This window comes from Bos indicus x Bos taurus, chromosome 25 (assembly GCF_003369695.1).
Source record: "Bos indicus x Bos taurus breed Angus x Brahman F1 hybrid chromosome 25, Bos_hybrid_MaternalHap_v2.0, whole genome shotgun sequence".
In the NCBI taxonomy this organism is placed as follows: Eukaryota; Metazoa; Chordata; class Mammalia; order Artiodactyla; family Bovidae; genus Bos; species Bos indicus x Bos taurus.
The window spans coordinates 8,871,339-8,889,884 of NC_040100.1; the positions used below are offsets into that span (position 1 = coordinate 8,871,339).

The 18,546-nt window shown below is 45.3% G+C and overlaps 1 protein-coding gene across 2 annotated transcripts; it reads right to left on the bottom strand.

Moving 5' to 3' along the window:
* BCL7B (BCL7B, BAF complex component) lies at window positions 1-17,869 on the bottom strand. Of its 2 annotated transcripts, none has more exons than XM_027527251.1 (6): window positions 17,642-17,869; window positions 14,478-14,553; window positions 4,517-4,613; window positions 2,168-2,338; window positions 1,314-1,393; window positions 1-1,068 (listed from the first exon to the last, which is right to left on the bottom strand). In XM_027527251.1, exons 1-6 carry the CDS (start codon window positions 17,731-17,733, stop codon window positions 976-978), a joined length of 609 nt encoding a protein of 202 aa, XP_027383052.1. In that variant the 5' UTR covers window positions 17,734-17,869; the 3' UTR covers window positions 1-975. The 2 variants fall into 2 exon arrangements, with proteins under 2 accessions (XP_027383052.1, XP_027383053.1); XM_027527252.1 differs by lacking the exon at window positions 17,642-17,869 and adding an exon at window positions 17,207-17,459.
* Between the last annotated feature and the right edge of the window lie 677 nt (window positions 17,870-18,546).

The window sequence follows — 18,546 nt, forward strand, 5'->3', positions numbered from 1 at the left end:
ACATATTTCAAATAGTTTAATTTTAAAAATATCCTATTCAGTGCTAAAATATGTCTTCACTCACCGTTGTCCATTTCCATTTTCTTAAACTTTTTTGAAACAAAAAATAAAATCACAAGGTTCGATGAAACATGCAGATTTCGAAGAAAAGGGAACTTTCTAGAAAGTCTGGGCTGAAGGAGTACTGTGGGGATGAGTACTGTCAGAACCTCAAATTCTCGCTGGGGCAGAGTCTGCGGCAGGAGAGCTGGGGACCATGGCAGGAGGCAGGGGGATACTGGAATGAAATGTCCAGGTGGAAACAGCTGCGAGTATGTGCGTGTTTGTGTGTGTTGGGGGAAAAGGGTGGCTACAGTGGGGGGACAAAGGACTGTCAGCAGCCAGAGAGCCCACGAGAGGCAGGACGGCCTCAGGAATGGGTCCAAGTGCCAGGATAGCATGAAGTCTAGGTGGGACTTTTCTGCCGTCGTATGGAGTTAAGCCCTTCCCTTCCCTCCAGAGTCCACTCAGGCATTCTCCAACAGCAGCCTACAGGGTCCCTAGCCCTATGGGCAAGTCCATGAATCTACAGTCTCCGTTCAAGTTCAAGTAAGCCCTCGGCACGCTCTTCTCTGGAGGGTGCCTTCCCCCTCTCTTTCCTCTTGCAGAAGCACCAGCAGCTCAGTCCAGAGGCTGTGGAGTAGAGACTGCTACTGGAGGTGACAGATGATCCTGAAGCGGCTGAGGCGCCAGCCTCCTTGGGGTGCAAAGAGGACAGGAGTGCTCCTCTTCTCAGGACCAGGCAGACACAGGTGCCAGGGACAGGAAGATGATGCTACGACCCCAGGTCCCGCGTCCGCCTTCCAGCCCAGAAGGCTCTGAGGTGCAGGCTCTGGACCCTGGTGCTCGCCCTTACCCCAGCAACACAGCACAGCCAGAACCAGAATGCAATAAATAGAGGCATGGGGCTTGGAGGTGAAGGGCGCCAGGGTGGTGCTAGCTTTCCGACGCTGTCTGCGGCACTGCAGGCTGGTCCATACAGAAGCGTTTCAGGGGAGGGGCACTTGAGTCTTCCTCTTCCTCAGCAATCTAGACGCAGCCAGAGCATGGAATGACAAGGCATCCCTCTGAAGCAGACCTCCCCTTCCACCCTAATCACAACCCCGACTGTCTCACAGGTCACAGGACCTCTTCTCTACCTCCTAACCTTCTAACCAGCATCCCTCGCTGCCTCCCAACCCCCACTACATCCCTCCCATGCTAGAGAGCCAGTGAACATCAACAGAGCCCTGATATTTTCCTTAGAAACTATGAAAACCAAAGCACCTCCTTACCTGTGTCTCTAGAGGAACTGGTTCTTCCTTCGTGAGGGTCGGAGGTTCATCAGCAACTTCTGAGGCAGGCAGGGAGGGCTCTGAAAAAGCAAGTTCAGTGTAACGCAGGGCCTGCTGGGACAGGAGACCCCCCCAGGTTGGGGGAGTGTTCCTGAGAGGCGCCTTGGTGAAGGGGTATCCACTGGTTATAGAATCAACATACGTTCTAAGAAGAAATTTGCAGAATCCAGTACAAAGGGCACTAACTCCGAAGTTAGAAGGAATGAAACAAATCAGGCAGTTCCACCAGCTGTGGGATCGTGGCCAAGCAACTGAACTTTTTAAGACAACTTCCTCATGGATAAACGAAGACAACAGTTGCTATTCCATGAGGTTTTTGAAAGGAGAATCATGTTTGCTGTTTTAGTCACTAAGTTGTGTCCAAATCTTTTGTGACCCCATGGACTGTAGCCCACCAGGCTCCTCTATGGGATTTCCCAGCAAGAATACTGGAGTGGGTTGCCATTTCCTTCTCTAGGGGATCTTCCCAACCTAGGGATCGAACCCGGATCTCTTGCACTGCAGGCAGATTCTTTATTGCTGAGCCACCAGGGAAACCCAAGACTCATACCAGGCCTCAAATATGAAAAGTGCCTTCCTTGAGGAGAGCCTGGCACTCAATCGTGTTGCTGTTTCTTTCCATCATTCTGTGAAAGGGGGAAATACAACCATTTCCCAAAAGAGCCTCAAACAACGGACAAACAGCTTGAAGCTGCCAGCTCTGAGGCACCGTCTCTAACCAGTGACTCTTAAGAAGATCAAAAGCAAGAGCATGGCCCCTCCAAGACACACATCCTGGGCCAGGGAAGACTCACCTTCAAGGATCTCTTGGCCCAGCGTGGGGGGCTGGGAGTCGTCTGTGCGGAAGTCAGAGGTGTGCGCAGGGCTCAGGGACTCGCTCTGCTGGGGGCTGGGGCTCGAGTTGGTGCTGCTGTCCACCTTGAGCTGATAGACATCAGACACAGAACTCTGGTTGCTGTTTTCATCTGAAAATCAAACATGACAAAGGCAATGGCTGAGGCCGGTCACGCTCGAGGGGGACTCAGTACAGAGCCAAGGGCCTGGGGTCTCTGCAGACAGCGTGGACACAGCTGGGCACATACCGATCACAGCTGCAAGCAGCCCCTGAACCAAGGGCAGACATTCCCAGGGCTTCTGCACATCGCAAATTACCAACAGAATCTAAACTGACCAATTTAAGTACATGTTATTTTATGACATATATTCTAAGCACCACCGGATGAAGCCAGAATCTTTAAGTTTATGCAACATTTATATGTCAGGGAGGTTAATATACGCATATGAGTCCCTTCTTTAGTATCCACTAATTATAGCTGGGACCTGGTATTTTCTCACAATCCAGTGAATGGAGGGACGTGGCTCTGCCTCTGAACCTTTCTCACAAGAGGTGTAGAAAATGACAGTCTGTCTGCCATTCTCAACTATCTGAAGGAGGGTGACAGGGTCTGGAGGTGGTCAGCTCAGGCCTTACACCTGCCCAGGCTCTGCCTCACTGCCTCATGGACCACTGGATCCCACCTGGGAAGCGCTGTTGAAGGCTTAAAGTCACCACCTAACTTAAAAACTGACTCAACAATTCCTTCCTCTCCCCCACCTCCAGCAGCCAGTCACCAAATCGGACCTGTCCTACTGCTCTGATGCCACGTGTGTCCACTCGTTCCTCCCCACTGCCTCAGCTCAGGCCTGGCCTCTGGCAACAGCCATCCAGCTGCCCTCCCTTGGGTCTCAGCCTCCCCGCCGCAGACCTCACACCACTGCCAGGGTGAACTTTCTAAACCCTTCTGTGGTTCCTGCTGCCCACTAGAGGGCCCTATCACATCCTAAACACTGCTCTCGAATCTCCAGGCTCATTGCCTGCCGTTCTCCCTACGTATCCTTGGCTCCAGCCAGGTCGGACCCAAACCTAAGAGCAGCTACCAGCACCGTGTCTGGTATGACGTGCTCCTTCCCATCTTCCTGAAAAGCCCCGATGCCTGCCAACCAGCAGCTCAGGCATCCTCTCCTCTGCAGAGCCCTGGGTCCCAGGCTCCCTTGGGTGGGCACGACCACCCCCTCTCAGGCTCCCGCCACTTGCTGTGCACACCTGCGTTTACTATGTTACACAGTGGTCTCCCTCCGTTACACCCGGTGCAGGCAGGCTCTGTGGCTCACGGGTCCTTGAGTCTCCAGCACAGTACACAGGACCTGGCACCCGGCAGGAGCGCACTAAAGGTTCAGGGCATGAAAAGGGTGAGACGGTGGCCAAGCTGAAGAAGTGGAGCCTCCCATGTCTCCCAGAGCTTTATGCTGTGGAGACAGCTCACGCAGCTGGAGGACTGTCCCCCTGTAGTCTCTTCTGTACCATGCCAACCGTGGGGTAGGGGCGGTTAGGGCAGAGGGAAGGAGGGGATACCTGGCTGTTCCCAGTCTAGCTCCAAAGAGAAAACTGTAAGCCTTTTCTAATCTTCATCCTGCAATGACCACTATCTTCTACACTAAAATGGAAGTAGCATTTTATTACACAAAATAATAGAGTTCTGTCACTTCTCAGCTTAGGTAGATACTTTTCTCCTCCAAGTATCAGTTGCCTTAAATCGGGACGATGGTAACTGCCTGGTTTATAACCCAGGCTGATGCAAATGTAAAAAGGAGACACTGCAGTGATAGTGTCCCTAAGCAGGATCTGCCACACAGGTAGAAAAGGTCGCGCTCTCAGTGCAGTGCTGACTCAGGCCGGACGTCTACCGAAGACTGGCTCAGGAGGCGGAGCTTGGCCTAACTGTAGACAGACAGACAGACGCCCCAGCCTGGGAGTGGAAGGGGGAGGCGCCCCTCTGAAGCGCTCTCATCAAATGCACAGTCTAAAGAACAGAGCTTCTGATCCAGAAAACCAGGACCTACCACCGGTCCTCACTTACGAGTGACTAACTTTAGACGTGGCGCCTCGCCTCCCTGAGCCTCAGGTTCCTTAACTGGAAAGTGAGGAGACTCGTCTGTCCTGCAGGGTTACTGTGAAGTCGAAATGCAAAGACTTCTGTCAGGTGCCCAGCAAGACACCAGCAAAACCGTGGGCACTGAAATGACACACAGGCTAGTCTTCGGATGACTGATGGGTCATCTAAATATTCATTTTCCTGCAAGAAAGACATGCGGATGCAACTCACCCTGGAATTCAAGAAGGAGAGAGGAATTGGCTGAGGCATCAGAGGGAAAGCCATTAGGTTCCCGGGCTGCGGAACTGTTCGATTTTGACTTTTCTTTCTAGAAAAGGAAAAAAAGAGGAATATGACAGAGCCAAGCAGAAGACTCACAGAAAGAGAGAAAGAAGGTGCTGAGACACCACAGAGGTCTGGATTAGGAACATGAGGAACAACGGGGGTTTGAAGACCCAAGGAATAACAGGATCTGGACAAGGTGTCCCCGGGCCTCAGTGGCTCTATCAGTAAAATGGACCCTTCCAGCGCTAATCTCATGACTCACAAGAAAAAGGCAGCTATATACATCTGCTTCCACTGGAGTTCTCTGTGGGACCCTCCTGCTTTCTGCCCTGATCAGAATGCTTTGCTCGATCCTTCCCTACATGGGTGAGAATTACAAAATACTCATTTGAGCAAAGATCCGTTTCAGGAGCACAGCTAGGGGTAAAAAGTGAAAGAAGTAAGGCCCTTTGACTGGACAAAGGAAGGAGTCACTTTATATGTGATGTGAGCAGGGACAGGACAAGGGGCTCCTCCAAGCTCTACTCCTGACCAACCCACCCCATCCACTTGGAGTGACCTCCCATGTCCACCTCTGCCTTCAGGCGGGATGCAAGTCACATGGGTGGGGGAACCACAGTGGAAGGTAAGCACTAGCTTGCAACACACCAGCCCACAGGAAAAGCAATCACCAACCCAAGCATTTGCAAATGAGAGCATCCTCACAGCTGGAATTTCAAATCTGGACAATCCCAAACTTACTAATCCATACTTCACATACTTGCCACTTTATCGTACACGCATTGTACTAGTAACACAGCTTAGTCTTTGTGAATACTCTCAATCGTAACTCGGCAATAAGTCAACTGTACATATATATGTATGTAGTCCTTCCCTTCTGTTTTATATGCAGACATAATTTTAGCGCAATTACACTTTACCATTTAACTACAGAGGCTACCTAAACGTGATTTTTACTGGCTGCATAATATTCCCGGTATCATACTCACTCAATCACTACTCAACTAGTGGACATTTAGCTTTACCTTATTTAGGACTGTGTTTGTTTAGTACTAGTAGAAATAAATCTACAAAGCTTAACTTTTATTTTTCCTGGATTATTGGCGAAATTCACACCAAAAAAAAAAAATTCTTCTAGATCAGAAAGTATAAACATATTGCTCTTAAAATACCCTGTGCCTCCCTACTCTCTACTAGAAGGCTGGCAATACATTTGGAGTATGAGCGTCACAGCACCCATGCCAACTTTTGGTCTTACTGTTATTTTTCCCTGATCTCTCCTTAGTTCAACGACTCTGTGCTCAGATTCTGTGCTCACGTAAAATATGCATTCACTGTAAGAAATTCTGAAAATACAGGAAAAGAGATGAAAATCACCTGCACAACCAGAGATGCCCGAACATAATTGTATCGAAATGGACCATGATTCAATCTTATAACTTGCTCCCCACCCCAACTCATCATATTAAAAACATTTTTCTATGCCACTGAGTAGTCTTTCAGACCATCTTTTAAAAGGGTAACAAAGCTGTACAATATACAGGTGCACAATAACTTAATTCTTTACAGCTAAGATCTTCATTTTGCTTGCAATTTTTAAATACCACGAACAATACTGGAATACTCAACACTGCAGATGTACCTTGTACACATCACGATTACGTCCTGAGGATAAATGTCTAGAGGTAAAACTTCTAGATCAAAGGCGTAAATATTCTGAAGGCTCCCACACACACACACTCTCAGCTTTACTGAGGTATAACTGACAAATAAAACTGTACAATATTTAAAGTATATCCTGGGGTAATTTGATATGTGTATATATTGTGAAAGGATTCCCAACATCTGGTTAATTAAGCTTTTTAAGTATACATATATGATCAACCTGTAGAAAGTTTGTCCCAGTTAATTCTCCCATCAGCAGTGTCCCACTCCCTTACATCCTTCACGTATTCTTCTCTACCAATTTGATCATTTTCGATTTTTCCTAACCTAACAGGTCTATGCTACTACCTTTGAAGCTGGCACACTACCACAAACCAGTGGAAGGTAGATAAACCAATGACCTCAGGGTCCAGCTCAGAAACCAATACAAACACTGTGAGAAGTCCTTCGGAGAGACAAAGGGAGCTAGGTCCTGGACAAGCAGAACCTGAAATAGCAAAGGGGGATGTCCCCCAGGTCCAGTGGTTAAGATTCTGCACTTCCTATGCAGGAGGGGCAAATCTGATCCCTGGTTGAGGAAGTGAGATCCCATATGGCACAAGTGGAAAAAAAAAGAAATAGGAAAGGGCCAGGGGCTTCCGTTTGAGCAATGGGGAAGGGGGCGTCGGCACAAGAGATCGAGCAGCCTGACCTGTGGCCTGTATGGTATTGGCATCACCAGAGCCAAGGGTAGATGAAAAACAAAGGGTGGCCCCAGAGCCCCTGTAACTTTCACCCACCGGCTTCCATGGACTTGGCAAGGATGGCTGCTCGCAGATAAAGGCAGCATGTGGAGACTGGTACTAGAGAGCTCCCTGGGAGACAGCGGAAGATGAGAGAGGGGCAAAGGGAAAGGCTGAACCCTGAGGCTAATCCCATCCCCTCAGCTATTTAGAGAAGAAAGCATGGAGCTTAGGCTCACGTTCTCCCCTCGGTTACATGCTTCTAGCCAACACAGCTCAAAGTCGAAAGGAAAAGATGAGTGCACAGAGAAAACTAACCAGACACTGGAGGAAAACAGACCCATGAAAGAATTAACAGAGCAAGCTATGCCAGGGAAAGTGCACTAACAGGACAGAAGAACTTAAATAGAATATGGCAACTCTCCTCAGAAAGACAAGGATGACACGGGAAAGTCGTTCTGAACCACTGCCAAGGATATTTGGTATGAGCAATGAAATTGTTCAAAGTAAAAATTAGGTGAATGAGTTTATAAGCAGAAATAGATAAGAGCTGAAGAAAAGATTAGTGAGCAAAAACTAGATGAAGAAGTCAGAATATACAAAGAAAGGATAAAGAGATGAAACAAACTAAAAGTTAAGAAATAAAGCTAGATGTCAACATTACAGGATATTCCATTTAGGGAGTCCCCCGGTGGCCCAGTGGTTAGTCTTTCAGGGGCCCAGTGCTTTGACCAGGGTTCAGTCCCTGGCCAGGGAACTGAGATCCCATAAGCCACACGGTGTGGCCAAAAAAAGATGAAATTCCATTCAAAACAAAGGACAGGGTAGGGACGAAAGGGTGGGGGGAAGGGGGCGATGGAGACCAGAGGCTCAGAGGAAAAATACAGAATTTTATAAGCTTTATACATTGATATGGAAAATTAGTGTAAGTCTTATTAGGTTGGAAGTTGCCAATAAAAAGATTAAAAATAGAACGCAGAACTTCCAGATCAGCAGAAGAAAATCTGTCTAGTCATCATGAGGTGAAGTGGAAAAAAAGAAAAGCAAAGTGTATTATGACTGAAATCCTTGTCCATAAAAATAGAATTTTTAGGTGGTCACACTTTCCCAGCCTTTCTGGTGCCTAGACATGCCACAGTTATTATGAACACTTAGTATATACATCTTAAGGAGACTTCTGGAAAACTCCTTAAATTCATGAAAACACTATATGCCAACCCTTCCACTCTCTTACTGCCCTGAACTTGAATATGCTGAATGATGACTAGAGCTCGAACTTGGAATATAAGGTCAAACACGAACAGAGGAATGGGGAATTATTTAATGGGTACAGAGTTTTTTACCTCTGCAAGACGAAGAGTTTCAGAAATGGGTTATACAAGGTGAATGCACTCAACACTGCTGAACTGTCCACGCTGCAGAGGTTAAGACGGTAAACTTCACGACATGTAATCTTACCCCAGGAGAAACAACGTAAAATGAGTAAGGCCACTACTCCCTTAGAAGTAAACTAAAAAGAAAAGGAGAGAGGGTGCCAGAAACCTGGGTCCCTGGGGACTCTTAGAACAAAATTACCACACCAGTCCGGGACTGCATACTTCTGTTTCTCTAAGAACAAAATAACGGCTTTAAACCACTGCTATTTTGAGTTTTCCCTCACGCACAGCTAAACCTAATCCTAATATGCCCAATAAGCAGAAAAATGTAAAACGGGGAAAAACAGTATTACAAGACATACCAGGCAAATACAAATCAAAAGAAGATGGGATATAAAGTGTAGTATCAGATAAAACAGAATGTGAGGTGAGAAAGGGACAAAGAAGGATATTACATACTGGTAAAAAGAGGAACAGGTCAAGATGACGTAAGAATCATAGACATACATGGATCAAAAATAGCGCTTCAAAGTACAAAGGATAACTGACTCATAGACCATGAAAGATACGAAGAGCTGACTCATTTGAAAAGACCCTGATGCTGGGAGAAATTGAGGGCAGCAAAAGGGGACGACAGATGAGATGGTTGGACGGCATCACCGACTCAATGGACATGGGTTTGGGTGGACTCTGCGAGTTGGTGATGTACAGGGAGGCCTGGCATGCTGTGGTTCACAGGGTCGCAGAGTCGGACATGACTGAGCAACTGAACTGCACTGAGACCATGAAGAAGCAAACAAACCAACAATTTCACACACTCTTTTCAGAAACATACAGAGCAAACCATACAAAGATGAGCAAAGATACAGAAGATTTGGATAACATAACAAATCCTTCAATTGTTTAATTTCATATCGAGAGTATATATCTGTTTTAATTATAAGTGAACTGTCCACAATTCAATTACAGATCAGATCACAAAAAAAGTCCCAGTAATGCCAAAGAACAAATACCCTACCAATTCCATACAATCAGAGCACCAATTTTAAAAGGACAGCTTTCAAAAACCTCACACATCTGAAAACTAAATATCATTCTATTAAATAACCTTTGAGTTAAAGAGGAAACCAAAGAGAAACCTATGAAAATCTTACAGCTAAATGACACCATCATGATATCCTGACACTCATGTATGTCCAAATCTGTGGGAGATAACTACAGAAGTGAAATGGACTGCAAAAAAAAAAAGCAAAGAAAAACAAGAAAAAGAGTGCTAAGTGTTCAACCCAAGAAGTGGAAAAAACAGAATAAAACAAAAAAAAGAAAATAACAAGGGCAAAAATTAATCAAATAGAAAAAAAAGCAAAATGAAAGATGAACAAAAATTACACGATGATTCTTTTAATAAAGGTTTTAGGACCATGTTACATGGGAAAAACAAACAACAAATGTGAAAAAGACAAAATAACTACCAAGAGGCTTTAAAGTACAAAAGGACATTATAAATGACTACACAGCAGCACAACTGAAAACCGATCAGTGCTCGGCAGCAGGGCACTGCTGGCCTTCTGGACAGGCTGACTAATTCTTCACTGCATAGGACTGACTCGTGTGTTGCCAAAAGCTTAGCATGGCTGGCCAACCAAACAGTGCCTTGCCTCATTTCTAAACACTCCTGGGGAAGTGGGTAAGGGTGAAGACTCAGCACTGTCCCCCATTAAAGAAACAATCCCCTACTTGAAATGGAAACATTTTTTGCAAAGACACAAAACAGCAAAATAAGTACAGAAAAAAGGAAAACCTAAATACATCAATCACCACGAGAGCCACTGTAATGATAATCAACACCTCTCCCGCCACCAAAGACCCAGAAAGTACTAAGGTAGGGCCTTCATTTTATGCAAGTTGTTCTAGAAATCAAAAGAGGGGAAACTAACCTAATTTGTTTCAGGATGCTGGTGTAAACAAGGTAAAGATAGCATAAGAAAAGAAAATTACAGACCAATTTACAAACCAGATGCAAATACCTCAATTATTTGTGAACTGAATGTAATATTATGAGAAAAAAAAGAAGAAAGGCATGTCCAAGTAGAATTTGTCTTAAGAATGCAATGGTTCAAACATCAGAAATTCATCATTTTAATAGATTAAAGGACGAAAGTCCCATGAACACTTAAGTAAACACAGGAAAAGCAGCTGGATTAAGTCCAAATTATCTATTCATAATTTTTAATAAGCCTCAGAAAACTAAAAAGAGGAGGGAATTTTTCATTCTGGTAAAGACTATCTTTCCAAAAACCTACAAGAGAGAAAACTCACCCTACATGAAGACCACACTAAAAGCATAGTAAATAAATCTAGCATACAAACATAACAACAAAAAAATGGAAAGCTCAAAAACAAAAGCATGTGAATACAGCACACAGGGATGACGTCACATACCAGTGGAGAAGGACAGATTATGGAGTGACCAGTATTAGGGGCAGTGGCTCATCACATGAAGGAAAATTAAAATTAGATTCTTATCTTCACCATTTAAAAAAAAAAAAAAAAACCTACACGGATTAAAGGTCTAAAAATGAAAGTTAAAATTAAAAAGCTAGCAGAAGATGCAGAAATCCTCTATAACCAGGAAATGGAGAATAATTTTGAAACATCACCCTGGAAGTAAAAATCAGAAGGAAAAAGTTAACTTGACAGAAAAAAATTAAAGGCTATTACTGACAAAGTTATCATATGCGACATGTTAGACAAAGACAACTGCCATGTACAAAACTAATACGAGTTTCCTGTATCTATAACATGAAAGAATCAATGCAAATCAGAAAAGTAAAGACAGGAAGTCCAATATAAGAATAAGGAAAATTTAAGAAATCAGAGGGGAATTCCCTGGTGGTCCAGTGGTTAGTAGGACTCCAGGCTTTCACTGCTGAGGGCCTGAGTTTAATCCCTGGTTGGGGAACTAAGATCCCACAAAGCCACACAGCCATAAAAAAAAGAAAGAAAGAAGAAATCAGAGAAGAGGAAATCTAAATGTATAAAAAGGAAATCTGAAGAGATAAAATTATCAATCTCCCTAGTGTTCAGAGAAATATAGAGTAAACAAAGAGATACTACTTTACATCCACCAGACTAACAGGATTTAGGAATTAGGTGCTCAGTTCAGTTCAGTCGCTCAGTTGTGTCCGACTCTTTGCGACCACATGAATCGCAGCATGCCAGGCTTCCCCGTCCATCACCAACTCCCAGAGTTCACTCAAACTCCCGTCCATCGAGTCGGTGATGCCATCCAGCCATCTCATCCTCTGTCTACCCCTTCTCCTCTTGTCCCCAATCCCTCCCAGCATCAGAGTCTTTTCCAATGAGTCAACTCTTCGAATGAGGTGGCCAAAGTACTGGAGTTTCAGCTTCAGCATCATTCCTTCCAAAGAACACCCAGGACTGATCTCCTTTAGAATGGACTGGTTGGATCTCCTTGTAGTCCAAGGGACTCTCAAGAGTCTTCTCCAACACCACAGTTCAAAAGCATCAGTTCTTTGGCGCTCAGCTTTCTTCACAGTCCAACTCTCACATCCATACATGACCACTGGAAAAATCATAGCCTTGACTAGATGGACTTTTGTTGGCAAAGTAATGTCTCTGCTTTTGGATATGCTATCTAGGTTGGTCATAACTTTCCTTCCAAGGAGTAAGCGTCTTTTAATTTCATGGCTGCAATCACCATCTGCAGTGATTTTGGAACCCAAAAATTTAGGTGTTAGATGATACCAAATGTTGGTGAGGATGTGGGAAACAGGAGGTAACTATCCAGGGCAGCCATTCAGGAGAGAGATCTGGCCACATCGAGTAAAAACAATCAGGTATGGGACTTCCCTGGTGCTCCTGTGGCTTAGAATCCACACTCCTAATGCAGGGGGCCCTGGTTTCAATCCCTGATCCACGAACTAGATCCTGCATGCTGCAATTAAGACCCAGCACAACCAAATAACTAACTAAATAAATATTTTTAAAAATCAATCATATATGGACAGCCAACAACAGAGCAATCTCACTCCTGGGCATCTAATCCAGAGAAAACCTCTCACAAGTCCTCAAGGAGAATGGATGAAGGCTGTTCACCACAGTCAACCAGGCTACCCAAGAAAGCTGGCAGCAAAACACACAGACCCGTATCTATACTTGAAACGCAACAAAGGTGGTTCTACAGAGCAAGAAGAAACGAACAGTCTCTTCAAGTGGGAGCACAAATGCATACCCACATGGAAAAATATGAAATTGGGCCCTGACTTCAAAATACACAAAAATCAACTCCAGGTATATTATAAATGGGAACAGAATAACAAGCTTGTACATTATATGGGAAAATATCTTTGTAACCTCAAAAAAGGAAAAGATTTAAGACATTTAAAAGCACTATCCAGAAAAGTACTTTATCTACATTAAAATTAAAAAAAACTTCTGCTAATCAAGCCTGCATAAACAGAGGGTGAAGACAAGCCATGGAATGGAACAAGGTACAGACAGTATTCAATCAATAAAGAATATGTGTCCACAACACAGAGAATCCCTACAAGTTGCAAGAAAGAGACCATAACCAAACAGACTTAAACTGGCACTGCCTAAAAGAGGAAATCCCCAAGGATGCTGAAAAAGTTCTCCATCTCATCAGTAATTACATCCTTAATCACCATATCAAAACCAAAATGAGCTATCTTAATACATCAAGTCCAACAATACCAACTGTTGATGAGGGTTAGGAGCCGTGAGAACTCTGGTATGTCTGCTGGGAATATACAATGGCACAATCACTTTGGCATTCCTGGTATACGTCAAAATACACATATCCTAAGACTTGGCAATTCTACTCCTAGGAATATATTCTAGGAAAACTCGCACACATGTTGACCCGTATACAAAATAAGAATGTTCACAGGAGCTTTGTTCCTGTTATCCCAAACTGGAGACAATCCAAATATCCATCTACAGGAAAATGGATATTAATAAATTATGGTACAGTACTCTAACAGAACTCCATACATCAAGGAAAAGGAACAAACAGCTCCAAAGACAACATGGATGACTCTACAAACATAACACTAGGCAAAAAAGTCAGACCCACAAAAACAGATACTTTGTGATGCTGTTTATATCAAGAAATGTGTAAACACACATGACTAAAGAAGTAGTAAGAAAAGCAAAAGGAGACTGATCTCCCCTGGAGGGGAGAAACAGGGATGATGGCAAGTTTCAGAGGCTGCTGGGGGAGTTAACAACATCTATCTTTTGACATGTGGTTTTTACAAGGGTATTAGCTTCATATTTTTTTCCCTGCATAGTACATTATGTTTTAGATACCTTTGTATGCATTTTATAGTTCAGATCTTTTAAAAACAATTAGAATAAAAAGAGGGGGAGAAATCTGGGAGTTTATCACTCAGGGAATGTATTGATAGATAAATGTGGTTATTGCACATAAGAGAATATAATGCAAGAGTAAAGATAATAATTTTATTTACAATTACAGAAACATGTTTGAGTTTTCACACAAAAAGACAAAAGAGGTTTACAGCACAATGCTATATATAGATGCAAAGTTTTGAAAATACAAATATGAAACAAAGCTGTGTATTTTTCAAGAATATACAGATGTACAAATAAAATCATGGAAGGGGAATTAGAAAGGCATATATACATACAAAACACATCTAATATGCTACAGTGGGCAGCAAGAGTCCATAAACTTTTTCTTATGAGGCCAATAATAAATATCTTGGGCTCTGCAGGCCATTAGATGTTATGGCCTACTCAATGCTACCATTACAAGTCAAAAGCCACCACAAATAAGGAAACCAGCGGGCACAGGCGTGTTCAAATTAAACTATATGGACACCCAGGGAACAGGCCTGGGGTGTAGTTGGTCAAGCCCTGGAAAAGAGGAATGGGTTAAGAAAAGGGAATAACGGGGAGAAGGGGGAATCTAATAAAATGAGAGGCTTTGCATGGACCAATGACAGACGGGTCCCTGAAGTATTTTCAACTCAATTCTGGGGAAATATATCCCATAACAGCTAAGAGGCAATCAAAGAAAGAAAGAAAGAAAGAAGACGTTACCTTTTTGTTGTTTTGATTTTCTTCCACACTTACCTCCTTGCTGTCTGTCACAGGAACCCACTTAAATATCCTAAGGGACGTGTCACCCACAGTAACCCACTTCTTCTCCCTAAAACAAAGACACTTCTCAGAACCGATAAAATAAAACAGATTTTCTGATCAGAACTTGTGCTTTTCTACTTCTCACCAGATCATGTGGTCAACCTTAAATGCTTCATAAACTGTCAAATCCTACTTTACTTTTCAAGGCAAAATCACCCTTTCCAGAAACACTTCACTATCGAATTCCTTTAGCCCCGAACCTTCCACCTGTCACCTCTGCTCACATGGTGTACCAAAACCATTTTTTTCCTCACAGACTACAGTAGTATGGAGTATGAGCACATTTTCAAACTCAGGTATCCATCTTGCATAACTTCTTCATCTCCCCAAAATTAATTCAATCCCACTGATTTTATAAAGTCCTATTATAAAATAGGATATATAAGGATAAAGGATATATAAGATAGTGTCCCTATCTTGGGAACTCATAGCAATGAAAGATAAGTAAAGAAATCATTGTAGTATGTGAAGGCGGCAAGAAAGAAGGCTGAAAGACCAGGATATTCCATGGAAGGCAAAACTCCGTGAAACTCTGGGTGCATCAGTTGCTCAGTGTGTCCGACTCTTTGTGACCCCCATGGACTGTAGCCCACTAGGCTCCTCCACCCATGGGATTCTCCAAGCAAGAATACTGGAATGGGTTGCCATTTCCTTCTCCAGGGGAATCTTCCCAACCCAGGGATCAAACCTCTGTCTCCCACATTGCAGGCAGACTCTTTTACCATCTGAGCCACCAGGGAAACTGGGTTGAAACACAATTCCAATAACCAAGGAACAGGACACGATGCTTTCAGCTAACAGAACTGAGCCTTACACTGGCTTTTGGAAGAGGTGAAGGCCAAGCGCCATGGAAAGATGGCTTTAAGATTTCATTTTACAGAAGAGGGTACTTTTGAGATAGGCCTTAAAAAAAATGAGTAGCTGTTCTCCCCTCCCCACACATACCTGGGGAGGGGAAGGCAAGTAACATTCTTGAATAAGGGTGCAGATTACGGATGGCCAGAGTTGGGGAGCCTGAAGTGTGACTTCTGAATGTTTCAAGTCCCAATGTGAGAACAGAAAAGCCAAAGAGTAACTGCTGTTATTGATGATGCTATTCAGCAAATGACATCACAAAAATATAGAGACTGTGATGTAACAGAAAGAAGAATGAACTAAAGACTTAGAAACTGGAATTAATTCCTGGACAAGCCACTCATTTATTCCTCATTTATTCAACAAGTATTGAATCTACAAGACCCTCTGCTAGGTCCTGAGCACACAGGGAACAAGACACACAGTCCTGACTCTCCTGAGCCTGAATTCCAACTGTAAACAGACACCACACAACTCATTTCAGTTAGAAACCTGATTATTAGATTTAACCACATCAAACTGCCATTTCTGCAGATAAAAAAGGCAAATATAGAGGTCTTATGGTTCAACCTAATGCCACTGTGGAAAGCTCCAAATAGGACAGGACCTGATTTAGACTGGGGCTCTTGAAAGGTTTCAGTGAGGAAGCAACTGCAGAGCAGAGCCAGGCACTAACTAGGCAAGTGGAAGGAGTGGGTAAAGGAAGGTTGCTGGGCGGAAGGAAAGGTAGTGTGGCTCCAACTGAAAGATGGCCAGCATCTTGCGAAAGAGGGCAGTTTGAGCCAGTCTAGTGAGGTATGAAGGATCATTTTTGGTCTTTATCCTAAGGACAAAAAGAGATCAATGAAGCATTATTTCCTAAGCAAAAGAGTGCTAAAAAATTCACACTTGAGAAAAATACAAAGTAACGAATGGATCAAGGAACTAGGCCAGTCCTGAAGCAGGCAGGCAGATCACAGGGAGCCGGGTACAGAGTTCTAGGTGAGACAGAGTTCCAGGTGACAGAAGATGCTTAACTGCCCTTGGCTGCAGGTGAGGAGAGAGATGGACAGAAGAGGAAGGGATGCCCAGTCCTAGGTTTCACAAAACCTAAAGCATTAGATTCGGAAGAGGAAGATCATTAACTATTTAACTAGTATTTGTGAGTCCTTAGAGATGAGGAACTTGGTCCTGTAGCAAAATGGACAAATAAACATGCAAATAAATAAAGTTCAAGGTAATGATGACCCTGTTTTCCAGGTGGCTCAGTGGTAAAGAACCCACCAGCCAAAGCAGGAGACACGGGTTCGATCCCTGGGTTGAGAAGATACCCTGGATAAGGAAATGGCAACCCACTCCAGTATTCTTGCCTGGAAAAACCCACGGACAGAGCAGCCTGGCGGGCTATATGGGGTCGCAAAGAATAGGACATTACTTAGCGACTAAAGAGTAACAACAATGACTCTAAAGGGAGCGGAGGGTGAAGGGCAGGAGGTCTTGGAGAAGGCTTCCTGGAGGGAGCTAACACCTACCCGGCTTTAAAGTTATTAGTAAAGTAAAAGTTATCGGTAGCAATCAGCTAGAGAAAAGTACTCAAGAAGTTGGCGCAAACACTGCAACTCCTGGTACAAAACAGGCGGTCAACCTGCGCCTGCAATGAACATGACAGGAGCCGTTTCCAAACAAGGGGGAGATCCTGACTCTTCTAACAGCTCCCAGGTCACCAAGAGAAAATGCCTATCCAGCTCGCGCGCGTGAGCCCATATTAGGAGAAAGACAGGAATTTTTATTCTAATGACTCCCTAGCCCCGTGGCAGGTGGCTTGCCTTAAAGTTCTCATCTAACCCAGACGCCTTAATACGCAGAGTGCTCAGTCTGGCCAACGGGAACCCCTCAGAGATTGTTGGTTAGTATACAGGACAGTTCAGAACGCAAAACGTTCCTCAGGCATGCCCGCGCGGACCCGCAGCTAAACAAACCCCTCAGACCCGGCGTCGCCGGAAGCCCGCAGATCCCCGCCCGCGCCGCGCTGCCGGGGGAGCAGGTGGGCGGGCCCGCGGGCCGGGAAGCCCTCTGATTGGTCGTGGCCGGCGCGCCCTCTGACCTCACGCCGACGCGAGCGGCTCCCTCCTCCCGCCTTCTCCGCTCCCCCCTCCCCCAAGCGCCTGCCGGTCGGCTCCCACCCCGCCCGCCACTTCGCCGCTGCTCTGGACCTGGGCCGGCGGCCTCCCCCACCAGCACCCTTGGGCCTGGCCCCTCACCATTTCCGCACTTTCTCGATGGCTGCCATCACCTTCTTGATGTCATCCTTGGCCCGGCTGCGGGTCTCGGCCCGGACCGACCGGCCCGACATGGCGGCGGCGGGAACGGCGGGGGCCGGGGCACTGCTCCCAAGACACCGAGAATCGCGCGCCTCACGCGCCGCCGCCCGCCCGGCGCAGCAGCGTCACCGCAGCCGTCGCCCCCTCCGTGCGCGCGTGCGCGAGTAGTGCGCGCACCCGCCCTCCCTTTGGGGCTCGAGGCATCAGCGCGCCTGCGCGCTCCGCCCCAGGTGCCCCACCCTGGGCGTCCCACCCAACAGGCCCCACCCTGGGAATCTCAGAGTCCACTGGGCTCCCAAGCGGGCCAGGGTCTGCGGGCCAGCTGGCAGCACGTGTTATGTGCAGGGTGAGGTGCGAGGCGCTGCCAGTGGGGTCTCTGGCTCTTTCCCAGGACAACATCTTAATTTTCTGGCCAGGCTGCAACCATAATCTATATTTTATGGACTGACACCAATGTTACCGAGGTTCTACACTATCCTGTACTGCTATCCTGTTTGGGGCCCTCGCTCCCCAGATCCACCAATGTGCTCCAAGTATAGAGAATTTCACACCTTCAGTATGCCTTCCAACGTTTGCGCACCTCTGTTCTCACCTGGAATTCTCTTATCTCTTCTTGATGACCACTTACTCTTCCAACATTTAGTTAGAATTCCAACAAGACTTCCCCCTGAGATCCTGAGGTGCCACTTTGTCCATACTTGACACTCTACATCAATGTCTCATTTGATTCAGCAATCGTTGATTAAATGATGCCTGCACTGTGCAAGTTGGCATGCAAAGTGCTGAGGACAAAATTGGGTTTTGCTTTCAGAGAGCTTCCAGTTGAGCAGACCATGCAGACCAGA